General features: G+C 41.2%; 2 protein-coding genes across 2 annotated transcripts in view; both read right to left on the bottom strand.

The window, feature by feature from the left end:
- The window catches only part of LOC135504277 (bridge-like lipid transfer protein family member 3A), a 62,841-nt gene extending 40,010 nt beyond the window's left edge, over positions 1-22,831 (bottom strand). Inside the window, exon 1 of the mRNA XM_064922679.1 lies at positions 22,669-22,831. Within this exon, the coding sequence (XP_064778751.1) occupies positions 22,669-22,712 (44 nt within the window). The 5' untranslated portion in view covers positions 22,713-22,831. The remainder of the gene's footprint in view (positions 1-22,668) is intronic.
- Positions 22,832-23,029: 198 nt separating this feature from the next.
- On the bottom strand, positions 23,030-26,290 carry LOC135504276 (U1 small nuclear ribonucleoprotein C-like). The gene is made up of 6 exons (XM_064922678.1): positions 26,210-26,290; positions 25,425-25,467; positions 25,160-25,268; positions 24,943-25,032; positions 23,960-24,070; positions 23,030-23,785 (listed from the first exon to the last, which is right to left on the bottom strand). Exons 1-6 carry the CDS (start codon positions 26,236-26,238, stop codon positions 23,673-23,675), a joined length of 495 nt encoding a protein of 164 aa, XP_064778750.1. The 5' UTR covers positions 26,239-26,290; the 3' UTR covers positions 23,030-23,672.
- Positions 26,291-27,655: the final 1,365 nt, after the last annotated feature.

Here is a 27,655-nt window from a genome sequence, read left to right as displayed (position 1 = left end):
CCACTCCACCCCTCAACCATACCTTAATCTCTATCCCAGTCGCAATACTGGTCTGTCACTGACTAGACTGCTGTAATGAGATTAAAGCTACTCCATTATGACTAGGCCTGTGCACTCAGAACCTTGTTCCACTGAGTGCACACAGCCTGGAACCTCTCTCTCTTTCAATCCACCCAACACTCCTACAGACCACTTTAGCACCCTATGATGAAATGTCCAAGACTGAAAATAGACCTTCACCAGGGAGGTGTCCAAGCCTCCTCCTGAAGACCTACAGGGTATGCAGGGTTTTGTTCCAGCCTTTAAAGCAGGGCTGGGCAAAAGCCTGCACACCCAGTAGCTTTTATGTGTACACTAACCCTGCTCAATAATGAGAAGAAAATAAAAGACATTCCTCATTCAAAACAGCGCACACAGGATCCAACATGTCCTAGCTGGGGATTCAACCCTTTTAACAATACTGAGTTTGCATTTTAATATGGTATTTCTCTCCTTTAAGAGCAGTGAAAATAATAAAGAACAGCCTGAGGCGTTTGGGTCAATTTGTTACCATAACTAGGAGTGGTGGGTGGAATCAGGCGCAGAGAGCAGGGTTCAGTCGTTTGTCAAATTTATTCACCAGCGCAACAAAACGGTCACGCCAACACACAGGGCGTATATAAGTTGCCAGTCCAAACAACAGGACAGAAATAGTCCAGCGAATAACGACAAGAACAAAATAACACCATCCAACACAGAGTAACAAGAAACAAGCCCGCACAAATACCCAGCGGGCCTAGTGCCCTTAAATAACATACAAACAAACCCTAATACAAAACAGGTGTACCCAATTAACCAATAACCAAAAACAAACGGAAAGGGAATCGATGGAAGCTAATAGGCCGGCGACGACGACCGCCGAGCCCCGCCCGAACAGGAAGAGGCACCATCCTCGGCGAGGTTCGTGACACAATTCCATTTCAATTACGGTAACCTACATTCAGAAAGTAAACCAAAATCACATTTTTCCCAATGAAAAAGCACTGAGGAGAATTGGAATTTCAGTGTACTTCCTGAATTGACTAGAATTGAAATGAAATTTAACCCTGATAGGCTGTAGTCTGGAACACCACACAGACTATCATGGTACTAATTCAAATAAGGTATATGTTTTTTATTTGTAAAACATTTGCAAAATTTTCTAAAAAACAGTTTTCGCTTTGTCATTATGGGGTATTGTTTGTAGATTGCTGAGGATTTTTTTACTTAACCGTTATATTTTAAAATAAGGCTGTAATGTAACAAAATGTGGAAAAAGTCAAGAGCTCTGAATACTTTCTGAAGGCACTGTATATACATATACAGTAAACACACATACATAATGATGTGCATAGGCAGTATGGACAGTATATGAATAGAGTAGTTGTGTATAGCAGTAGTTATATAGAATAAGCCATGACTAGAATACAGTATATACACATTTATACAACGGGTGGATCTAACCCTGAATGCTGATTGGTTAAAACTGCATTCCAGTCGGTGTCTATTCCACAGGTTACCACCGGCTAAATCTATAATGTTAAAATGCCTATTTACTCTGTTCCATCTAACTGCGCAATCCACTGTCTCATCAGCCCAGGCAGGGAAGTTATAAACTTGATCTCCACTATAAAAAGCATCTGGACATTATCTCACATTTCTTTTAGACTAACATTTAGTTTCAACAGCGGAGATTTGTATAAACCTTGCTGTCTGTGTTTCTGACATTTGCAACATTGTTTCAATATTCAAATTCAATCTCCAGTTGTCCCATAGTAATGAACGTGTCGGGACGAAACAAGACAGGCAGGCAGCGTTTCTCAACCAGTTGAAATCATGAATCAGCTGGCATCATTTTTATGAAAATATATAAAAGGTAAACGAAATTAAGCGCTTCTAGCTTGCAGTCTTTCCAGCTTCTGTTTGAAGTGAGTGTGTTAGATGTGTTGTTGGCTAGCTCCTCTGAACAACAGTGTCCTGACGAGTGAGCAAATGTTCTATGCCAGGCGAAATTGCACTTCATTAGCTCATTGTTATAGATGTATCCAAATAATTGTCTCCAGAAAACAACTTAAACAAATGCAGCGACTTTGCTGTTTTTCTGGCTGCACTGTTTGATGTGACTGTAAGTTAGCCATAGTTGGCTAGCTAGAAAGCAAGGGATAAGAACATTGCCAGCCAATATGGCAATGGAATATTTAGAATGAACAACTGGGATACAGAACATAGATACAGAACAAAAAGACTGTTGCGGTGACCATATCACCACCACTGGTGGTCACGAGTCATGAAGGCAGTCAAATACCACGTGACCGTTTAGCAACGGTAATTAGGCTTCTCCAAGCTCTGCTGCTGCTAGTAATTAGTAGCCTACCAAACTTGCTAACTGCCTGGTATTCAGCACTCTATTGTCCCTCTAACCACTCTGACATCAATGCAAATGTAATCGAAAATCTAATCAATTACTACATGAGAGACAGAGAGCTCAGGTTGCGCAACATTTCTATAGGTTATGTAATTGCGGGAGAAAACAGAGTGATGGCCGCAAAAAAAAGACAAAGATCCCATCAGCTTTCTATAGGCTAGGCCTACTATATTTATTTCTCAACTTAATATTTTTCAACCCTAATATTAGGCACATTGCTTATACAGTGGGGAGAACAAGTATTTGATACACTGCCGATTTTGCAGGATTTCCTACTTACAAAGCATGTAGACGACTGTAATTTTATCATAGGTACACTTCAACTGTGAGACGGAATCTAAAACAAAAATCCAGAAAACCACATTGTATGATTTTTAAGTAATTAATTTGCATTTTATTGCATGACATATGTATTTGATCACCTACCAACCAGTAAGAATTGCGGCTCTCACAGACCTGTTATTTTTGTTAAGAAGCCCCCCTGTTCTCCACTCATTATTTGTATTAACTGCACCTGTTTGAACTTGTTACCTGTATAAAAGACACCTGTCCACACACTCAATCAAACAGACTCCAACCTCTCCACAATGGCCAAGACCAGAGAGCTGTGTAAGGACATCAGGGATGAAATTGTAGACCTGCACAAGGCTGGGATGGGCTACAGGACAATAGGCAAGCAGCTTGATGAGAAGGCAACAACTGTTGGTGCAATTATTAGAAAATGGAAGAAGTTCAAGATGACGGTCAAATCACCCTTGGTCTGGGGCTCCATGCAAGATCTCACCTCTTGGGGCATCAATGATCATGAGGAAGGTGAGGGATCAGCTCAGAACTACACGGCAGGACCTGGTCAATGACCTGTAGAGAGCTGGGACCACAGTCTCAAAAAAAACATTAGTAACACACTACGTGGTCATTTTAATCCATGACCACGTAGTGTGTTACTAATGTTTTTTTTGAGACTGTGGTCCCAGCTCTCTACAGGTCATTGACCAGGTCCTGCCGTGTAGTTCTGAGCTGATCCCTCACCTTCCTCATGATCATTGATGCCCCAAGAGGTGAGATCTTGCATGGAGCCCCAGACCAAGGGTGATTTGACCGTCATCTTGAACTTCTTCCATTTTCTAATGGTCCCCCTGCTCAAGCCAGCGCATGTCCAGGCCCGTCTGAAGTATGCCAATGACCGTCTGGATGATCCAGAGGAGGAATGGGAGAAGGTCATGTGGTCTGATGAGATAAAAATAGAGCTTTTTGGTCTAAACTCCACTCAAATCAAATCAAATTTATTTGTCACATACACATGGTTAGCAGATGTTAATGCGAGTGTAGCGAAATGCTTGTGCTTCTAGTTTCGACAATGCAGTAATAACCAACAAGTAATCTAACTAACAATTCCAAAACTACTACCTTATACACACAAGTGTAAAGGGATAAAGAATATGTACATAAAGATATATGAATGAGTGATGTTACAGAGCGGCATAAGCAAGATGCAGTAGAGATGCAGTAGATGGTATCGAGTACAGTATATACATATGAGATGAGTATGTAAACAAAGTGGCATAGTTTAAAGTGGCTAGTGATACATGTATTACATAAAGATGCAGTAGATGATATAGAGTACAGTATATACGTATACATATGAGATTAATAATGTAGGGTATGTAAACATTATATTAAGTAGCATTGTTTAAAGTGGCTAGTGATATATTTTACATCATTTCCCATCAATTCCCATTATTAAAGTGGCTGGAGTTGAGTCAGTGTGTTGGCTCACCATGTTTGGAGGAAGAAGAAGGATGAGTACAACCCCAAGAACACCATCCCAACTGTGAAGCATGGAGGTGGAAACATCATTCTTTGGGGATGCTTTTCTGGGGACAGGACGACTGCACCATATTGAGGGGAGGATGGATGGGGCCATGTATCGCGAGATCTTGGCCAACAACCTCCTTCCCTCAGTAGGAGCATTGAAGATGGGTCGTGGCTGGGTCTTACAGCATGACAACGACATGAAACACACAGCCAGGGCAACTAAGGAGTGGCTCCGTAAGAAGCATCTCAAGGTCTTGGAGTGGCCTAGCCAGTCTCCAGACCTGAACCCAATAGAAAATCTTTGGAGGGAGCTGAAAGTCCGTATTGCCCAGCGACAGCCCCGAAACCTGAAGGATCTGGAGAAGGTCTGTATGGAGGAGTGGGCCAAAATCCCTGCTGCAGTGTGTGCAAACCTGGTCAAGAACTACATGAAACGTATGATCTCTGTATATGCAAACAAAGGTTTCTGTACCAAATATTAAGTTATGCTTTTCTGGTGTATCAAATACTTATGTCATGCAATAAAATGCAAATGAATTACTTAAAAATCATACAATGTGATTTTCTGGATTTTTGTTTTAGATTCCATCTCTCACAATTGAAGTGCACCTATGATAAAACATTACAGACCTCTCTCTACATGCTTTGTAAGTAGGAAAACCTGCAAAATAGTCAGTGTATCAAATACTTGTTCTCCCCACTGTACTTACAACAGCAGTATAGACTATCTGGCTGGCATTAAAAAAACACGTGTGGAAAAGCGTCCTCCATTCACTACTTAAGTGCAATGATGACATGTATTTTCTCCCGCTGCCCCTGTTTCAATACAGCTGCATGATAATGGTCTATTCTAAATCAAAAATGAATTTCACACATATTCTATATAGTACAGTTGAAGTCGGACGTTTACATACACCCTAGCCAAATACATTTAAACTCAGTTTTTCACAATACCTGACATTTAATCCTAGTACAAATTCCCTGTCTTATGTCAGTTAAGATCACCACTTTATTTTAAGAATGTGAAATAAATGCAGAGGTGGCATAAATCATTTATTTCAGCTTTTATTTCTCTCATCACATTCCCAGTGGGTCAGAAGTTTACATACACTCAATTACTATTTGTTAGCATTGCCTTTACATTGTTTAACTTGGGTCAAATGTTTCAGGTAGCCTTCCACAAGCTTCCCACAATAAATTGGGTGAATTTTGGCCCATTCCTACTGACAGAGCTGGTGTAACTGAGTCAGGTTTGTAGGCCTTGCTCGCACACGCTTTTTCAGTTCTGCCCACAAATTTGACTTTGTTATCCTTAAGCCATTTTGCCACAACTTTGGAAGCATGCTTGGTGTCATTGTCCATTTGGAAGACCCATTTGCAACCAAGCTTTAACTTTCTGACTGATGTCTTGAGATGTTGCTTCAATACAGCCACATCATTTTCCTTCCTCATGATGCCATCTATTTTGTGAAGTGCACCAGTCCCTCCTGCAGCAAAGCAGCCCCAGAACATGATGCTACCACCCCCATGCTTCACGGTTGGGATAGTGTTCTTTGGCTTGCAAGCATCCCCCTTTTTCCTCCAAACATAACAATGGCCTTTATGTCCAAACAGTTATATTTTTGTTTCATCAGAACAGAGGACATTTCTCCAAAAAGTACGATCTTTGTCCCCATGTGCAGTTGCAAACCTTAGTCTGGCTTTTTTATGGCCGTTGTGGAGCAGCGGCTTCTTCCTTGCTGAGCGGCCTTTCAGGTTATGTCGATATAGGACTCGTTTTACCGTGGATATAGATACTTTTGTATCTGTTTCCTCCAGCATCTTCACAAGGTCCTTTGCTGTTGTTCTGGGATTGATTCGCACTTTTCGTACCAAAGTACGTTCATCTCTAGGAGACAGAAAGCGTCTCCTTCCTGAGCGGTATGACGGCTGCGTGGTCCCATGGTGTTTATACTTGCATACTATTGTTTGTACAGATGAACGTGGTACCTTCAGGCATTTGGAAATTGCTCCCAAGGATGAACCAGACTTGTGGAGGTCTACAATTTTTTGTCTTGGCTGATTTCTTTAGATTTTCCCATGATGTCAAGCAAAGAGACACTGAGTTTCAAGGTAGGCCTTGAAATAAATCCACAGGTACACCTCCAAATGACTCAAATGATGTCAATTAGCCTGTCAGAAGTTTCTAAAGCCATGACATAATTTTCTGGAATTTCCCAAGCTATTTAAAGGCACTGTCAACTTCGTGTATGTAAACTTCTGATCCACTGGAATTATGTCTGTAAACAATTGTTGGGAAAATTACTTGTGTCACGAACAAAGTAGATGTCCTAACCGACTTGCCAAAACTATAGTTTGTTAACAAGAAATTTGTGGAGTGGTTGAAAAACTAGTTTTAATGACTCCAACCTCAGTGTATGTAAACTTCTGACTTCAACTGTAAACTGAAATTAGGCAAACTATTACAACTTCATCAACCAGGAAATGGCGGAGCGATTTCTGCATAGTGGCTTGGTTTTTGCTCTGACATGCACTGTCAACTATGGGACCTTATATACACAATTGAATTTACCACAGGTGGACTCCGATCATGTTGTAGAAACATCTCAAGGATGATCAATGGAAACAGGATGCACCTGAGCTCAAATTCGAGTCTCATAGCAAAGGGTCTGAATACTTATGTAAATAAGGTATTTCAGTTTATTTTTTAATACATTTGTGAACATTTCTAAAAACCTATTTTCCCTTGGTCATTATGGGGTATTGTGCATAGATGGATGAGAAAAAAATATAATTTAATCAATTTTAGAATAAGGCTGTAACATCAAGGAGTCTGAATACCTTCTGAATGCACTGTACGTCGTGTCTGAGCCATTGAATTGTGACTCCACTTTGTCCCGGCCGTACGGCCTTACGGAAGTCATATCTGGTTTGTACACTAGGGCTGGGCTGTATACCGTATTTTACTATATACCGGTATTTATGCACAGACCGGTTGGAGTTTTTACTTTACCTTCTATAATGGTATTTGTATTTGTTTGGTTTGTTAAATGTGATAAGCAACTCCGTCATGTAAAATGTCTGTTTATATATTTTACTTGTTTGCTACTTGAGTAGTCTCTCCCTCTGCATGCCGCTAACCACACCAAGCCTTTCCCCCGTCACTCAAGGAGAGAGCAGTTTCACAACCAGAGTTACAAGCACTTTCTTGCCATTCACTCTCCAAGATCAAAATGATGCAACAATGTTGGTGACATGCTGTTTTCCACAGGTCTTCTATAATTACACTATTAGTTTGTGTATCTTATTGTCTGAACACTACTCTTTAATAGTTTGTCTTTTGTGTTAGCCGCTAATCGCTAGTTAGCTGAGAGTCAGAGCAAACGTAGCTAGTTAGCTTATACTGCCCGGTACCAGTGCTGGTATAGACCTTTATAAGCATGTTTGTGCACCGATAACTTGTCAGAGAGGAATAGGCAAAGCATGAATATGTTGGTTAACTAGCTAGCTACATGAAGTAAGAAAACATGAAATGTAACATCTAATTAGGGTCACCTGGAAACGCTGATCAACACTTTGGTTCCTACCCTGTCAATAATTCCTCACTGGCTTATTCATTTGTTGTCAGGTCAAACAATGTATTCAAGGTGCTGCCCACTATATTCCAACTATAGAATTAGAATAATCATTATATTTCCATGATTCCAACACCAATTAACTACGCCTAGATTTTTTGCCCATACCATGCTGCGTGACACAGTATGGAGATTATGATAAAAGTGAAGGAAATGCAGAAATTTATGAAAATGCTGAAAATTATTTTTGGTTAGAGTTGGATTGAATAGTATAAATGGAGAAAGCCCCATTGAAATCACTTATAATTTGTGTTGCCACCCTAGGGTCATGAGATACTCAGAAAGCATATTTAGAACATTTATTATTCAAAAACGTAAAATACCTTCAAAAAATTGTAATATGATATATTTTGTCCATATCGCCCAACCCTACTGTACACATCCCAGTCACCTTGCCGTGGTTAAATGTGGTGGTTCGTGCCTTTAGATTCTTCACAAAAAAATACAGTTTTATATCTTTATGTTTGAAACCTGAAATGTGGCAAAAGGTCGCAAAGTTCAAGGGGGCCGAATACTTTCGTAAGGCACTGTAGGTCTGCCCAACTTTGGCACAATGTATACAGTATACTAATCTGGAAGATGCCGTTAAGACAGTGTTGCTCATTGGCAAGACATCTTGCAGATGTATGTAGAATATCTAAATATCTAAACATTGTAAATTCCGCAGTTCTACATCGTTTATACGTTGGCCAGACATCAACATTTTATTCTAATGTCTCGCCGACATTTTCCCAATGTGCAAACAATCTCCAAATTACATATTGTCCACACAATTTGATATGTTGGCTAAAGGTGTGCGTGTTACCTTGGTTTGGAACATCAAATCGCAAAATTGAATCGCAATATGTATAGAATCGTGAGAATCGCAATACATATTGTATCATGATAATATTGTATAGTAAGGTCCCTGGCAATTCCCAACACTACCAACAAAGCAGGGCCACATCAACAACGCTACTGGAGTGAAGGGGAGTTTTGAAGCCAGAGGCAGGGGAGTTGCTGAGTGGGTATAACGGGACTGAGTGACCAAAGACAAGCTCAAACATGGCGTCTGCATCTTCCTCACACTTACAGGACTGAACCAGCCAGCCACGCAAACTATTACACAAAGTAGTCTCTTTGTGAGGTGGTAACACTCCGAGAGAGGTATGTTTTCTGACAAGCCTTTATTATAAATGTGTATGCAAGGAGGGGTAAGGGAAACAGTCAAACAATAGCCCAATGCAGGCAATGAGTCATACTAATGCACTCCCAAAGAGAGCATTCAAAGAGAACAGAAGAGATTTCCCCATAAAAATAAGCTAGTCTAAAACAACGTTGCTTCTTTGATTAAATAACTCACTAAGCTACTCCAAAGTCTGAATACAATGTCCTATAATCACCAAAGCAGTAGCAATGAATAGACCATGCCCTTAAATTATCCTCATTTATTTTGTCCCATAACGGAGAGAGAAGGTAAGGATGTTTAAGTGTAACATTTGTCAGCATGCAATCCAGAGGCTAGATGTTCTCAATGCCATTGCAAATTGGCTCATTCACCTCCTCCCATCTAGTACGCAATCTTTCTCATTTATTCAGTCACCACAACGGACAAACAGAGCAAAGCCAAAATGTGTCAGACTGACACACTGGAAATAGGCCAATGTCTTAAGAACAAAAACACCACACTCTCCAGTCTTAGCCTTTTCCCCATACAGCTGAATGAGCTCATCACATTTCAACACAAAAAACCCTGCCCTTACTGACAGTGATTAACAATTTGCCAGGCATTAAAAAACAGAGGACAGTCAGAGACCTAGGCACAAACCGATATTGCTGCAAATAAAAGCTTAACGTGTTTACACAACTCAAAATTCAAAGGCGTGCAGCTGTAGACTACATTTAAAGACAAGTGACTACGTAATGGCTTCAGTAAGTGGCATGCAGCCTATCAGGTAGATAAGAAACTTGAATACCCCTGCCCCAATCTAATCTTACACAGAAAGTCTGATACCCAAATCATCATACTGATGCATGCCCAGCTTCAGCTCCTCTGTATGGCAGGGAGAAAACAATTAGACAAGTGACATCAACAAATACCCCAGCCTACCCCAGCTAAACCCTCCCCAAGCCTTGACGACGCTGGGCCAATTGTGCACCGCCCTATGGGACTCCCAATCAATGCCATATGTAGTGATGACTCTAAAACTGAGATGCAGTGCCTTAGCCGCTGCGTCACTCAGGAGCCTTATGGTGAACAACATGTTGAAATCTAATTGTAATGAAAAATCACACTATCAAATCGCAATACATATCAAATCGTGAGAATTGCAATACATATTGTCCTGTACAAAAATGTATTTGTTGCGGCAAGCTTCCCACAAGTTTGTGGCAAACTTGCTGCAAACTAAATAGTGTGCCACAAAATGTTGCCAAAAGTTTGTAAATGTTTGCCATTAGCAGCAATCCTTTGGCAACCATAATATTTATTGCCACTAGACAGTTCACCCAGAGTCTTTTTTCTAGCAAACAATTCTCTCAAGATTCTATTTGAATCTGTGGCAACAATATTTATTGCCACTTGCGGCAAACAGTTTACCAGAAGCCGTTTCTGGGGAACACATAAGTTCCAACACCAATCAAGGGGATTAGAAAGATTTGTTGGAAAATGGAAACCAAGCCATCTATCTAGCTACCTACCAAAGTTGTAATAAGTTAAACACTCACTGGACATTTTAAAATAGTGTTAGCAATGTAATGTTTTATGGGATAGAGAGATACACATTTTGTTGATACCAGCTTCAATATGTTTGTGTCACTGACTGGCGCTTATCTAGACATGATATTAGACATGATATTAGCTATTATATTATTGCACAATTATTGTAATAGCTAGCTAACTAATGATTTCCCTAATCATTTACATTTTTAGGTGAATACGTTACTGTCTTTTAATACCAATATGCATGTAATATGCTAGTGTCACCATTCAGTAGCATATTAGCTAGCACAACAGCTATGGTAGCAATAATATGAGCTGACTTGACATCAAAGCAAAACTTCACTTTTGCAGATGGATACCCTTCCCCTACCCATGGTGTTGAAAGAGGTTGTATTGGGAGGAGGATGCATCAACACCCTGGAAAGATGTTTGTAGTGCACTTACTCATAACACTTTTGAGTGAATCGTCTTCAAGCTTGATAAGGTAAGCAAATGCATGTATTATTCTCATGAATGTAGCCCATTCTTTGCAACAATTCGATCTTTCATTGCTGTAAACTAGTAGCTACTCATCTTGATCATGGGTTGTTCCTTCTCTCTTTCTAGAAGCCATCAGTTACAAGGCAAAAACACAGATTGAGGCCTTTAATCAAACTAAGGACAGAGAAATGTGCACCAGGTCAAGGCTTCATGCATGTCTTTGAGATGTCAGTTAACAATTATTCATTTTGGAAAAATAATATGAATTTCCATATTATGCAGAACTCAATTTTATGTTGCGTTTCTTTTGAAGTCCCCAGTCTAGATTAAATATCATAATTAGTTAATTAGTTTGAATCAATTGTGTTGAGGGCTTGGCTGGAGAAAAATTGTGTATACTGTGGCCACACATTTTAACAAGGCAGAAACTTTATTTCCTTGCTGAAACATACAAAGAATGCCAGTTTCAGTGAGAAGCATAGCAACATAACAGCTGACCCAGTTTTTCAAAAGCCAAACCCACCCGCCAATTAGCCGCTGAGTCTACCTTTTAAGATGCCAAAATATAAAATGTTTCAGTATCCTGTTTTTGTTTTTGGATCATTTCAGTGCATCCATTCAACAAGTATATCTCCAACATCCACTCAAAAAGGCAATTGTTCTGAACTGGGTTCAATTTAGTTTTTGTTGTTTTAATTATTTATTGTCAATTATCTTATCTTTTAAACGTCCATTGGTTGAAATATATTGCTCAGTAATCACTTGGCTCATGTAAATTATGTATATGCCCCTTTAAAAACATCCCAAGATCAACATCTCCAAAGTGTTCACATTTGTGACTCGTTATTTAATCCATAAATACAAATAAAATTGTTAAATTACGTGCCTAGTTGGTTTAGCCATGGAAAAAGACAGGAACCTTCCCACTATCCATAATTGGCGAAGATAATGTATGGGCTGTACATGCCGGGAGAGGAGTTTGGATTGGTCTGCCATGTAGCTCGCTTCTGTATATAACATGAGCTGTTCACAGTATGTGTTGACAGTCCTTTATACCGCACCGTTTTTGAAAGATATAACGTTAGCCATCGAGAAAAAACATTTTTTTGCTACTTTTCTCAACAACATTGATGCCCTGAATTTAGAAGGTGCTATCAACAAATCAGTAGGAAAAAGTGATGGGCTACATTCTGCACACGCTATGGTCAGTGTGAACCGGAGTTAAAAATGGTTCCAGTCTGCCGTGAAGCGTTCATGTAAGAGTCTAGCTACATTTTCCATATTTAAGTTTCTAATTTTGTCAAAGTCATTTATTGCAAGTTAAAGCGTATTTTTAGTTATCTAGCTAACGTTAGCTTGCTGGCTCACGAGCTAACATTACATGTATGATCTGTGCAGTAATATTATTCAAATCAGAAATGTATCTGCATTGCTAGTTATAGCCTAATGTTAGCTAGTTAACATTGAACCTATTTTGTTAGCTTTAGCAACCTGCAGATTCATACTACAACTGACAATGTTTGGTAGTAGTACGAGTTGGGGTTACATCGGTTCATCGTTTAGCTACCTAGCTACCTACCTAGCTAACTACATGTCTAAACAAAAGACTCCACTTTGGCTGGATTATTACATGACCCATCAAATTAGCAACAGTTGATGTTGAGATATGTCTGTTACTTGAACTCTGTGAAGCATTTATTTGGGCTACAATTTCTGAGGCTGGTAACTCTAATGAACGTATCTGCAGCAGAGATAACTATGGGTCTTCCAATCCTGTTGCAGTCCTCGTGAGAGCCAGTTTCATCATTGGCTTGACACTCTTTCTGAATAGTCATACTTCTTCATTTCTCAAAGGAAAAACATCAACCAATTTCGAAAGACTGTTGAAATCTAGTGGAAGCCAGAGGAACTGCAACCAGGTGCCTCATACATCTAGTTAGAAAACCAATAGAAAACACAGTGAAAAAAACAAATTCCTGGATGGTATGTCCTCGGGTTTTGCCTGCCCAATAGGTTCTGTTATACTCACAGACATTATTTTAACAGTTTTTGAAACTTTAGTGTGTTTTCTATCCAAATCTACCAATTATATGCATATCCTAGCTTCTGGGCCTGAGTAGCAGGCAGTTTACTTTGGGCACGCCTTTCATCCGTACGTGAAAATACTGCCCCCTATCCCAAAGAGTTTTTAACTAGTAAATAGTAGCCTACAGCAAAGTGTTTTTTTTCATGTAACCAGGAAAAGTGTGTTTAAATCATTTCTAACTTGTTAACAATTCCTGCTAGTTAGTTTTTGCTACCATGTGGGTTTTAGCTTGCTTGAGCCTGCTAACTGAGTGTTAATTCACCTGTTTCCATACATGTTTCATTTTAAAACATGTCTCTTACAAAGGAGTTGTTTAACTGCTTAAATATTTATCTGTACATAGAATTGTATTTGTTTTTCTTTACAAAAAAAATATCTTTACAGGAAAATGCCACGGGCACTCTGATGTGTGGAGACATTTCACTGCAGCTAATGTTGAAGGAAAAGCTGTGTACATCTGCAAATTCTGTGCCAAATCATATGTGAAAAATGCAACAAAGATGCAGAATCATTTGGCCAAGTGCATAAAGTTCCCTCTGCAGTCACAACAATCAACCTCTGACAAAAGTCCCTCTTACTTCTATTCGAAGTGAAAATGATGAATCAGACATCTTATCGATAGCAACAGCTCAAAGTCCTCCTGGAATCAGAAGTTTTTTTACTCAATGGAAGAACCTAGTCAGAGAGATGCTGATGAATGTTTTGCTTGAGCTGTGTATGCAACTGGTTCACCTCTGATGCTCACAGGCAATGTGTATTAAAAGAGATTTCTGAATGTTCTTCGCCCAGCATACACCCCTCCAACAAAGACATGCTTTATCTACTAATTTGCTGGATGCAGAGTTCAACAGAGTTCAAGTGAAGGTCAAGCAAATCATAGAGAAAGCAGACTGTATTGCAATCATCTCTGATGGGTGGTCGAATGTTCATGATCAAGGAATAATTAACTACATCATCTCCACCCCTCAGCCAGTATTCTACAAGAGCACAGACACAAGGGACAACAGACACACCAGTCTCTACATTGCAGATGAGCTGAAGGCAGTCATCAATGACCTTGGACCACAGAAGGTATTTGCACTGGTGACAGACAATGCTGCGAGCATGAAGGCTGCTTGGTCTAAAGTAGGAGTCCTACCCTCACATCACACCCATTGGCTGTGCTGCTCATGCATTGAATCTGATCCTCAAGGACATCATGGTACTGAAAACAATGGGTACACTCTACAAGAGAGCCAAGGAAATGGTTAGGTATGTGAAGGGTCATCAAGTTATAGCAGCAATCTACCTCACCAAGCAAAGTGAGAAGAATAAGAGCACCACATTGAAGCTGCCCAGCAACACCCATTTGGGGTGGTGTTGTCATCATGTTTGACAGTCTCCTGGAGGGGAAGGAGTCTCTCCAAGAAATGTCCATATCACAGTCCAGGATCCTCCTTGATTATGTATTTTGGGAGAGAGTGGTAAGCAGCCTGAAACTCCTGAAACCTATAGCAGTAGCCATTGCACGGATTGAGGGAGACAATGCCATCCTGTCTGATGTTCAGACTGCTTGCAGATGTAAGAGAAGAAATCCATACTGCCCTGCCCACATTACTGTTGTTCCAAGCAGAGGAAAGTTCTGAAAGTTCTGAAATACATCCAAACGCGTGAAGACTTCTGCTTGAAGCCCATACACGCCACAACGTACATGTTGGACCCCAAGTTTGCTGGCAAGAGCATCCTGTCTGGTGCAAAGATCAACAAGGCCTATGGTGTCATCACTACCGTGTCTCGCCACCTTGGCCTGGATGAGGGCAAGGATCTTGGTAGTCTGGTGAAGTACACTTCCAAGCAAGGGCTTTGGGATGGAGTTGTAATATGGCAGTCGTGCCAACATATCTCATCAGCCACCTGGTGGAAGGGACTTTGTGGTTCTGTGGCTCTTTCCCCTGTTGCCTCCATCATCCTCCAAATCCCACCAACATCAGCCTCAGATTGGAACTGGTCCTTGTTTGGGAACACTCACACCAAAGCACACAATAAGCTGACCAATACAAGGGTTGAGAAATTGGTGGCCATCCAGGCAAATTTGAGGCTGACAACGAAACATCCTCAACAAGGTTGGAAAGTGACAGTACAGATGAGGCCTCATGTTCAAGAGGTAGACATTGAGGAGGTCTAGGGAGAAGACATGGAAGCCTGAGAGGAAGACAACCAAAGCATTAGTTTCTCGACTATCATTTTACAGATGTATATTGAAAACGTTTTTGGGAGATGCGATGGATCATTGGGGATCATTCAATATTCCCTTTCTTTTGTCGTTTAGTAAAATCATCCCATGTGATGAGTCAACTCATTTATTTAAAGTTCAATTCAGAACTAATTGTTTTTTTAACCCTTTGCAATTTTGTCTACTTATGATAAAGGTTTATGTTTCTGTCTCCATATGATATGGTAAATATATCCAATGCAAAAACCATCTACATTTAAATGGTATTAATATTAATCAAAATCAAATCAAATTTTATTTGTCACATACACATGGTTTGCAGATGTCAATACGAGTGTAGCGAAATGCTTGTGCTTCTAGTTCCGACAATGCAGTAATATCCAACGAGTAATCTAACCTAACAATTTCACAACAATGACCTTATACACACAGGTGTAAAGGAATGAATAAGAATATGTACATAAAAAAAATATATGAATGAGTGATTGTATGGAACGGCATAGGCAAATGGATGGTATAGAGTACAGTATATACATATGAGATGAGTAATGTAGGGTATGTAAACATTAAATGAAGTGGCATTGTTTAAAGTGGCTAGTGATACATTTATTACATCCAATTTTTCCATTATAAAAGTGGCTGGAGTTGAGTCAGTACAGTGCCTTGAGAAAGTATTCAGCCCCCTTGAACTTTGCGACCTTTTGCCACATTTCAGGCTTCAAACATAAAGATATAAAACTGTATTTTTTTGTGAAGAATCAACAACAAGTGGGATACAATCATGAAGTGGAAAGACATTTATTGGATATTTCAAACTTTTTTAACAAATCAAAAACTGAAAAATTGGGCGTGCAAAATTATTCAGCCCTTTACTTTCAGTGCAGCAAACCCTCTCCAGAAGTTCAGTGAGGATCTCTGAATGATCCAATGTTGACCTAAATGACTAATGATGATAAATACAATCCACCTGTGTGTAATCAAGTCTCCGTATAAATGCACCTGCACTGTGATAGTCTCAGAGGTCCGTTAAAAGTGCAGAGAGCATCATGAAGAACAAGGAACACACCAGGCAGGTCCGAGATACTGTTGTGAAGAAGTTTAAAGCCAGATTTGGATACAAAAAGATTTCCCAAGCTTTAAACATCCCAAGGAGCACTGTGCAAGCGATAATATTGAAATGGAAGGAGTATCAGACCACTGCAAATCTACCAAGACCTGGCCGTCCCTCTAAACTTTCAGCTCATACAAGGAGAAGACTGATCAGAGATGCAGCCAAGAGGCCCATGATCACTCTGGATGAACTGCAGAGATCTACAGCTGAGGTGGGAGACTCTGTCCATAGGACAACAATCAGTCGTATATTGCACAAATCTGGCCTTTATGGAAGAGTGGCAAGAAGAAAGCCATTTCTTAAAGATATCCATAAAAAGTGTTGTTTAAAGTTTGCCACAAGCCACCTGGGAGACACACCAAACATGTGGAAGAAGGTGCTCTGGTCAGATGAAACCAAAATTGAACTTTTTGGCAACAATGCAAAACGTTATGTTTGGCGTAAAAGCAACACAGCTCATCACCCTGAACACACCATACCCACTGTCAAACATGGTGGTGGCAGCATCATGGTTTGGGCCTGCTTTTCTTCAGCAGGGACAGGGAAGATGGTTAAAATTGATGGGAAGATGGATGGAGCCAAATACAGGACCATTCTGGAAGAAAACCTGATGGAGTCTGCAAAAGACCTGAGACTGGGACGGAGATTTGTCTTCCAACAAGACAATGATCCAAAACATAAAGCAAAATCTACAATGGAATGGTTCAAAAATAAACATATCCAGGTGTTAGAATGGCCAAGTCAAAGTCCAGACCTGAATCCAATCGAGAATCTGTGGAAAGAACTGAAAACTGCTGTTCACAAATGCTCTCCATCCAACCTCACTGAGCTCGAGCTGTTTTGTAAGGAGGAATGGGAAAAAATTTCAGTCTCTCGATGTGCAAAACTGATAGAGACATACCCCAAGCGACTTACAGCTGTCATCGCAGCAAAAGGTGGCGCTACAAAGTATTAACTTAAGGGGGCTGAATAATTTTGCACGCCCAATTTTTCAGTTTTTGATTTGTTAAAAAAAGTTTGAAATATCCAATAAATGTCGTTCCACTTCATGATTGTGTCCCACTTGTTGTTGATTCTTCACAAAAAAATACAGTTTTATATCTTTATGTTTGAAGCCTGAAATGTGGCAAATGGTCGCAAAGTTCAAGGGGGCCGAATACTTTCGCAAGGCACTGATTGTTGGCAGCAGCCACTCAATGTTAGTGATGGCTGTTTAACAGTCTGATGGCCTTGAGATAGAATCTGTTTTTCAGTCTCTCAGACCCCTGCTTTGATGCACTTGTACTGACCTTGCCTTATGGATGATAGCGGGGTGAACAGGTATTGACTCGGGTGGTTGTTGTCCTTGATGATCTTTTCGGCCTTCCTGTGACATCGGGTGTTGTAGGTGTCCTGGAGGGCGGGTAGTTTGCCCCGGTGATGCGTTGTGCAGACCTCACTACCCTCTGGAAAGCCTTATGGTTATGGGCGGAGCAGTTGCCGTACCAGGCAGTGATACAGCCAGACCGGATGCTCTCGATTGCGCATCTGTCAAGGTTTATGAGTGTTTTTGGTAACAAGGCGAATTTCTTCAGCCTCCTGAGGTTGAAGAGGCGCTGCTGCGCCTTCTTCACGTTGCTGTCTGTGTGGGTGGACCATTTCAGTTTTTCCGTGATGTGTACGCCGATGAACTTGAAACTTTCTACCCTCTCTGCTACTGTCCCGTCGATGTGGATAGGGGGGTGCTCCCTCTGCTGTTTCCTGAAGTCCACGATCATCTCCTTTGTTTTGTTGACATTGAGTGTGAGGTTATTTTCCTGACACCACACTCAGAGGGCCCTCACTTCCGCCCTGTAGGCCGGCTCGTCGTTGTTGGTAATCAAGCCTACCACTGTAGTGTCGTCTGCAAACTTGATGATTGAGTTGGAGGCGTGCATGGCCACGCAGTCGTGGCTGAACAGGGAGTACAGGAGAGGGCTGAGAATGCACCCTTGTGGGGCCCCAGTGTTGAGGATCAGCAGGTTGGAGTTGATGTTACCTACCCTCACCACCTGGGGGCGGCCCGTCAGGAAGTTTAAGACCCAGTTGCACAGGGCGGGGTCGAGACCCAGGGTCGAGACCCAGGGTTTCAAGCTTAATGATGAGTTTGGAGGGTACTGTGGTGTTGAATGCTGAGCTGTAGTCAATGAACAGCATTCTCACATAGGTATTCCTCTTGTCCAGATGGGTTAGGGCAGTGTGCAGTGTGATTGCGTCATCTGTGGACCGGTTGGGGCGGTAAGCAAATTGGAGTGGGTCTAGGGTGTCAGGTAGGGTGGAGGTGATATGGTCCTTGACTAGTCTCTCAAAGCACTTCATGATGACGGAAGTGAGTGCTACGGGGAGGTAGTCATTTAGCTCAGTTACCTTAGCTTTCTTTGCGAACAGGAACAATGGTGGCCCTCTTGAAGCATGTGGGGACAGCAGACTGGGATAAGGATATATTGAATATGTCCGTAAACACATCAGCCAGCTGGTCTGCGCATACTCTGGGGATACTGCTGGGGATGCCGTCTGGGCCTGCAGCCTTGCGAGGGTTGACACGTTTAAATGTTTTGCTCACGTCGGCTGCATTGAAGGAGAGCCCTCAGGTTTTGGTAGCGGGCCGTGTCAGTGGCACTGTAGTGTCCTCAAAGCGAGCAAAGAAGTTGTTTAGTCTGTCTGGGAGCCAGACATCCTGATCCGCGACGGGGCTGGTTTTCCTTTTATAGTCCGTGATTGACTGCAAGACCCTGCCACATACCTCTCGTGTCTGAGCCGTTGAATTGCGACTCTACTTTGTCTTTATACTGACGCCTAGCTTGTTTGATTTCCTTGTGGAGGGAATAGCTACACTGTTTGTATTCGGTCATGTTTCCGGTCACCTTGCCCTGATTAAAAGCAGGGGTTTGGGCTTTCAGTTTCACGCGAATGCTGCCATCAATCCACAATTTAATAGACGCTGTGGGTACGACGTCGCCGATGCACTTGCTAATAAATCCGCTCACCGAATCAGCGTATACATCAATATTGTTGTTCGCCGCAATGCGGAACATATCCCAGTCCAGGTGATCGAAGCAATCATGAAGCGTGGAATCCGATTGGTCGGACCAGCGTTTAACAGACCTGAGTGCGGGAGCTTCCTGTTTGTTTTAGTTTCTGTCTATAGGCAGGGAGCAACAAAATGGAGTCGTGGTCAGCTTTTCCGAAAGGAGGGCGGGGGACGGCCTTATATACGTCGCGGAAGTTAGAATAACAATGATCTAGGGTTTTGCCAGCCCTGGTTGCACAATCGATATGCTGATAGAATTTAGGGAGCCTTGTTTTCAGATTAGCCTTATTAAAATCCCCAGCTACAATAAATGCAGCCTCAGGATATGTGATTTTCAGTTTACATAAAGTCAAATTAAGTTCTTTCAGGGCCATCGATGTTTCTGCTTGGGGGGGATATATGTGGCTGTGATTATAATCGAAGAAAATTCTCAAGGTAGATAATGCGGTCGGCATTTGATTGTGAGGATTTCTAAGTCAGGTGAACAGAAGGACTTGAGTTCCTGTATGTTGTTATGATCACACCACATCTCGTTAATCGTAAGGCATACACCCCCACCCTTCTTCTTACCAGAAAGATGCTTGTTTCTGTCGGCGCGATGCGTGAAGAAACCAGCTGGCTGTACCGACTCCGATAGCGTGTCTCGAGTGAGCCATGTTTCCGTGAAACAAAGAACGTTACAGTCTCTGATGTCTCTCTGGAAGGCTAACCTTGTTGTCAAGAGACTGGACATTGGCGAGTAGTATGCTCGGGAGCGGTGCGCGATGTGCCCGTCTACGGAGCCTGACCAGAAGACCACTCCATCTGCCCCGTCTACGGCGTCGTTGTTTTGGGTCACCGGCTGGGATCCGATCCATTGTCCTGGGTGGTGGGCAAAACAGAGGGTCCGCTTTGGGAAAGTCGTATTCCTGGTCGTAATGTTGGTGAGTTGACGTTGCTCTTATATCCAATAGTTCCTCCCAACTGTATGTAATAAAACCTAAGATTACCTGGGGTAACAATGTAAGAAATAACACGTAAAAAACTAAATACTGCACAGTTTCCTAGGAATACGAAGCGAGGCGGCCATCTTTGTCGGCACATATATTTCCGGTAAATTCCCATATATTCCTGTTAATTCCAACAGAAAGTTTTCACCTCTGAATATTCCCCAAAATGTGCAACCCTAGGTGGGATTAAGGCTTAAGAGTGTGTGAACGATGCTGAATGAGTGTAGACAAAGAGCTCTCCAGTAGGTGTACCAAAACATTCAAGGGCCATTTTCTCAAAAGTGAGGTTTCAAGTTTATCAACTTACAAAGCATAATTACTTTCCCATTGTTCCTCAACTACAGTGTATGATATACAATTTTCTAGCTCTGTCTCTACCTTCATCCAATGTAAAAAAACAATTTCAAATTGTGCTACATAAGACCAAATCGAGGCGGTCAGCCACATCTCTCATGTAAATGTTGTAGCTCCATACAAATATTAAATAAACAATTTATTTGGGAAATATCCAGTCTGCTCTTTTCTTCATTAGCATTCTGATTTCAAGCGGTATTGGATTTACTTCTGTTAAGACATTGAATACATATTGTTTAGTATATTTAGTATGTTTAGTTCTCTGTGAGAAGCAAGTTCATTTAAAGTTGTGATTTGGTTTATATAGATACAGGGGCACAACTTTCACTGGGGACGTGTGTCCCCCCCAGTTTTATCATCGGAATGTGATACAAAACGAGGAACGGTGTGCTTTAGGACCATGCAGACGCCTCCAAGCGGTCGGCTAGGCTGGATTTAAAAAACGGTATTATAATAATTGTCCCTCCACACTTCTAAAACCAAAGTTGCACCCCTGTGTAGATACAACATTGTGTGATACATGTGATACAAAACGAGACAATGGTGTGCTTTTGGACCATGCGGACGCCTCCAAGCTGTCAGCTCTGATTGGATTTTAAAAAACTGTATTATAATAATTGTCCACCCACACTTCTAAAACCAAAGTTGAACCCCTGTGTAGATATAATTGAAATGTAACACACAGTAACCAAAAAAACGGATCTATTTTCCATATTCGGACTGGGTTTGCAGCAAACAGTATGTTCGCCACAATTTCCCCAGAATTGTTAGCCAGAAGTTCACGTCGCCGCAAATTTGCCACAAAACTAATTTGCATGAGAAAATATGGGCTTGCAGAAAACTGGCCAGAGGTTTGCCAGAAGCCTGTTTTTTTTTTTGGTACGGGGTATCGACACCTAAGAATCGCGATAATATTGTATTGTGGGGTCCCTGGGATATCCCAGCCCCTACTGATTGATGTTAATTCTATTACATGATGAAATCCTTGTGCGATGTAGAGCCAAGTTAGTCTAACCACTGTAATAAGTGATGACAAATTACACTGGATGAAGGGCTGGCAGCCATTCAGCACCAACTTGGAATGACACCCAGTCGGCATGTGTCCTCACAAGCACCCAGTGTGGTGTGACCAACTACAAGGACCCAGTCTGATTCCGATACTATTTTCTGACTCAAACAAGGAATATTAGTGTAGTAATAGTCCTGAAATCACCTGAGCTTAATTTCTCTCTAAAGGAGTATTTCCACTTATTCAATTGCTTAGCAAGGATGTCAGAGGTTTGACAATTGTTTAAACCCCGTTCAGGAGCTTAGATTGTACCTGTACTGCTGTCAGGTCCTGAAAAGTCTACATAAAAGCAGCGTCTATTAATTGACTGACAGTGTTATGTTCCAAGCAGAGCACTTGAAGGTAAACATAACATGGGTTCCATTCATACTCTTATTTAGTCATACTCCGGAGAAATGGTACCATTATACTGTACATTATACAATACTGGTTTCATTTCTTTACAGTCAGGAATATTAATTATGCAAGGTAACTGACATTAAGAATCTCTCGTATCTCTTCTTCCAATAGCTAAAACGTCTGTTGGCATGCATCAATCTGACTTGCACTACTCGCTAGCGAGTTTGCCAGCAGACGTATAAAGCACAAAATACACCGTTGGCTGTTACAAATAATGAATAGTTATTTGGCCATCTCTGGTTGAAATACCTAGTTAGTCCACGTAGCTAGCCAGTCAAATCAAGATGGTTAACGTTAGCCGAGCTAGCAAGCAATATTTCCTTACCTGGACAAATGTTTCAATATTTGTTTTTTTATTATTCCTGCCATAGCGGTATTGGGAGAATAAGATCGCTAGCTGAATTGTTTATTTGTAGCTAGCTTATTTGCATCTCTTCACATTCCACGCCCTCTTATCTTCAGTGAAATGCCCAGCTGGCTGCCTTCTCTCATTCATTACGATTGCACAGTCATTTGTCTAAAAGTATTTTTCCCATAAGACATAGCGAGCAAAAACATGCTGCCTTGGGTTTAGGTGCCTGGGTCAAAAATATTACATTCTAGCGCCCCCTGCTGAATTTATAAAGAGCTAGGTATAAAAATGACAACGGTGTTGTTCAGAGATTAAAACATTAACGACCACAGAGAACTTTGCTTTTCGTTTAATAGACCGTAATACAACAAATTCAAAGCTCATAAAATTGTAAAAAAGAAACTGCTGCTGACTCATCTGACTGGTCCTGCCAACAAAATAAAACGGGAGACCTTATAATACACCTCTAGGTGAATGATAAAACACATTCAACAACATTTTCATAACTTCCCGTTGTCTTTGGCACTTGCCAAGACACCAAAATAACAATGAGCAGGGAAATGGGAATAAGCAGAGGGAACATTATAAAATCTATAGAATAATAAAAATGAAATCCATCCAGGGAAAATGGATGGTACAGCAAAGGCAAGATAACCAACACAGTATTATGTAAAGTGAAGTCCAAGAAACAGTTGTAGAGTGGAGGGATTTGCCAAAAGGTTTGTTCCACAGGATCAGTAATGCGCCTCATCTTGAAATCTACTTAGAAGAAGTTTGACGCTAAGTTACCAATAATTATACGATGAACTAGCTATATGTGAGAAACTGTGGCACTTGTCAGAGACAAACATTTTATATTTGAGACCACCTTATTCAACAATCGATTTCCCTAATCAAACCGATTTTATAAGTGAGAAAATAAGATTTACTGATCATGTGGAACAAACCCATGGTGTGTTTGAGGGAGTCGGGAGAGTTTATCGGTCTGGCCGTGCCATCATTGGCCGCATCATCATTGGGTGACCGGGAGGTCGCATCATGTGATGTCCAGGCATCATCTGCATTCGGCCACCCATTGGAGGTCGCATACCTGAGAATGTAGGAAAGAAAGCATTTACAGGTAGTTTCAATCATTTATTTGTTCAGATTATAGTATTTAGATAGTGGTATGTTTCCTCAACAATATTGGCAAACTGAAGCATACGTAGACTCAAACAACTGAAGAGCATGTATACCACAGAAATAAGAGTTGAGGTTATCCTACCTGGACCACCCATCATTCCAGGTGGAGGTGGTCCCATTCCACCCATCATGGGCATCATTGGAGGACCACCCATCTGGGGTGTTGGTAGCATCCCTGGACGTGGGGGGCCATCTATTGGTGACACATGAACGACAATAACCACCAGGAAACTCAGACCATTAGCAGCAAAATATTCTTATATAAAGTAAATTGGCTGTAAGATTTGCTTTCCAAGAAAATACTTTTGGTTGCTCTTGGATGTGATCTTTGCATCCTAACAAATGTGAACTGAAAAAAAATGTGCAACATACAACAATTTCAGAGATTTTACTGAGTTACAGTCCATAAAGAAATCAGTCAATTGAAATAAATGTGGCTCCCCCATTCTGTAGCCAGGCCCTGCCAATCAAATTTAGTTTCCCCCCATGAGAAGGGCTTCATTACAGACAGAAATAATCCACAGCACCCCCCCCTTCAGACAATTCCACAGGTGAAGAAGCCAGATGTGGAGGTGCTGGGTTAGCGTGGTTACACGTGGTCTGCAGTTGCAAGGCCGGTAGGACATACTGCCAAATTCTCTGAAACGGCGGAGGCAACTTATGGTAGAGAAATGAATATTTAAATTCTCTGGAAATATCTCTGGTAGACATTCTTGGAGTCAGCATGCCAATTGCATGCTCCCTCAACTTGAGACATTGTAGCATTGTGTTGTATGACAAAACAGCACATTTTAGAGAGGCCTTTTATTGTCCCCAGCACAAGGTGCACCTGTGTAATGACCATGCTGTTTAATCAGCCTCCTGATATGCCACACCTGTCAGGTGGATGGGTTAGCTCGGCAAAGGAGAAATGCTTATTAACAGGGATGTAAACAAATGTGCACAATTTCAGAGCTTTTTGTGCATGTGGAATATTTCTGGGATCTTTTATTTCAGCTCATGAAACCAACACTTTACATGTTGTGTTATATTTTTGTTCTTTTTACATGACACTGATGCACTTACTGAGGTTTGGTGGAGGGATCATGGCACCCCCTGGAGGTGGGGCTCCTGGGAATGGTGTTGGGGGCATCTTCCCTTGTTGGAAGGCAGCGGCTAAGAGAAACAATGACAAAGTTAGAGCTCCTGACATATTAGCCTTCAGGCCCCGTTCACCTAGGACAGTATTGACTTAACACATCAAGGTAAAAGACAGGTCAGTCTTTTTTTGTGTGTTACTCACTTGTTTTGTCAATGAGGCTCTGCGCTTGTTCTTCCATCCATTTCTGGTAGTAGTCTTTTACATTTTCTTTGTGTTTGCGGCCACTGCAGTGCGTTTTCCTCACAGAGGGCTGCCAAACACAGAACATTCATCAATGTTGACCAACATTCCTTATACATAACAGGGCGATAGAAGAGAAGAAAAAAAAAATCACATTCAGCTTAATGACAGAATCAACCACATGCAATCAGGAAACACTTCCACTAGCAATGTTATGCAGACTTACCGAGTCATGAGTAAGGTAGGTATCACAGTAATCACAATAAAACCTGGATGATAAACAGACATATTGAATGGTAGATTAATTTGTGTAGGCAGAACCAGACAGTATAAAAACATATGCAGCTGGGCAGAAAAGTCTGAATAAATGTATTAGCTCCCCATAATAGAACTCAATCACTGGGAACAAAACAGACAAGATATGAATGATGGTTAACACTTTCTTCCCAGCCAACAGAGATAACACAGCCAAAGTCAAAAATTGGCTAGATGGTCAAATCGTGAAAACAAAAACATTATTTTTAGTCTTAAGGTTAGGCATAAGGTTAGCAGTGTGGTTATGGATGTGTTTAAGGTCAAATTGTAAGAAGAGATCACTCCTGTATCCCTGAACATTGTAAATATGGTAAGTCTGACCCTGTATATAATAGTATAAATACTTTCTCGAGTTCTTATTTCAGTTTTTTTTATCTACTTATATTTGTAGTATTACATTGTTATTGGTTACTGAATTGTTGGGTTTTGAGCTTGAAAAAAAACACATTTCACCGTAATTCTGCACGTGACAATTTGAAAACGTGAAATTGTAGAAATAGGCGGGGTTTATGACTTTGAGGCTGTGGTAACTAGTGACGACCCAAACAAAAGGTAGCTGAAATGTCTGATGCCGGTTTAATAATGTACTATAACTTCGATTCGTTAAATTAGATCTACATGTTCAGTCTTCATTAAGGTCAAATACCTTCAAAAGAGAATAAATACTCTACAGGGAGACAAAATATAAATACTTACTTCGGCATTTTGAGCAGCCTTGCTAACATGCACTGAAATATGTTAAAAACCTCCCTTTACCGGAAGCCTAACTAAACGACGACGACTCTTTTCAAGGAAAGAGGTGCGCCATAATGAGTCCTCATAATAACTGCAGCGCCACCACCCCCACTACAGGTGTTGCAAATAATACAAACTATACCAGCAGGGCACTGACTGAATCATCAACGTTTTATACATTACTGTATTGGCCATTTTGAATTATCTTGTGAAGGCTGCGTGCATTTCTAATAATTCCCTTTCCAGTGCAAAAAATTCTGAAATCTAATAATCTTAGCACATCTACAATATACGCGGGTGCGTTCGTAAATTCACTCTGGCAATCTTCCCAATTTCAGAGGACTCTGGTGTGAGGGTACCAGAGCGCAAAATAATTGATGTATTTACGAACGACCTTGAATCCTGTTGTTATGACACGTGTCAGTAAACATCAGCAAAAAAAAACAGAAATAAATTGGTGCCAGTTACACAGTTAATCATTAACCCTCAAGACAACATGAAAACCGTAAAACCAGCTCTGATAGGGCAAGTACAATGACCAAGTCTAAATGGGGACCATTGCAGGCTCTCAGAGGAGGAAGGGGAATACTATCCTCCTCAGGGAATTTCATGAAAATAAACCTTTACTAAATATATTCACGTCACCAAATAATTTTTTTAAACACCCTGTTTTGCAATGAAGGTCTCCAGTAGCCTTAACAGCACTATGTAGGGTAGTGTCATAGTGTAGCTAGAGGACAGCTGGCTTCTGTCCTACCTTTGCAGATTGAAAACCTGTGGTTTGAATTGGAGACTTGTTTTCCCTCGCTCAACGTTTTTCATTCAACTTTTTCACTCCGGACGCAGTATCTGGACGTGGTTCGTCAGGACCTCCACCAGCCAAAGCTAAGTAGTAACATTAACATGATGCCTTCTAATGCAGTCGCTGTACTCATAATATACAGGAGAACGATCGCCTTCCGGCGAGTATAGCTGTGCTACAAGCCCAGCTTCAGACGCAATCGTTAGGCAAGGGTAATTTAAGTGTAGGAAAGTATGAAACACCGTCTGTGCCACCAGTAAGTACAGATAGTAGTATAAATCCCCTCACACAGTTCCCGCAGCCGGACAACTGGAAGGAAATGCTGTAGGAATGCTCCACCGGTGTCGCTCATTCAGCCAACAGAAACTTTCAACCGTTTCTCCCAATTCAGCAGCGAGTCAGAATCAGAGGCTGAGTCTTCTCTGGACTCTACTCCTCCCGTTACGGGGTCTGAGACGCCGAAGCCTCCCACCATTAGCTCTGACAAATTGATTATCAGTTTGTCTCTGTGGATGGTTTGTCCTCTGACAAATCAACTGTAAATGTTGGTGTTCCTCAAGGTTCCGTTTTAGGACCACTATTGTTGTCCCTATATATTTTACCTC

This window comes from Oncorhynchus masou, chromosome 18 (genome assembly GCF_036934945.1).
Source record: "Oncorhynchus masou masou isolate Uvic2021 chromosome 18, UVic_Omas_1.1, whole genome shotgun sequence".
Classification (NCBI taxonomy): Eukaryota; Metazoa; Chordata; class Actinopteri; order Salmoniformes; family Salmonidae; genus Oncorhynchus; species Oncorhynchus masou.
The sequence above is the reverse complement of the archived record's forward strand: the minus strand, read 5'-3'. Positions and strand labels throughout refer to the sequence as shown.

Excerpts from the sequence above, each read along its gene's own strand:
- LOC135504276 (XM_064922678.1), bottom strand. The coding sequence starts at position 26,238 with ATGTTAGCAAGGCTGCTCAAAATGCCGAA. Across the intron at positions 25,468-26,209 it reads AGGCTGCTCAAAATGCCGAA|GTTTTATTGTGATTACTGTG; the intron begins GTAAGTATTTAT and ends TTTATCATCCAG. Across the intron at positions 25,033-25,159 it reads GAGCCTCATTGACAAAACAA|CCGCTGCCTTCCAACAAGGG; the intron begins GTGAGTAACACA and ends TGTTTCTCTTAG.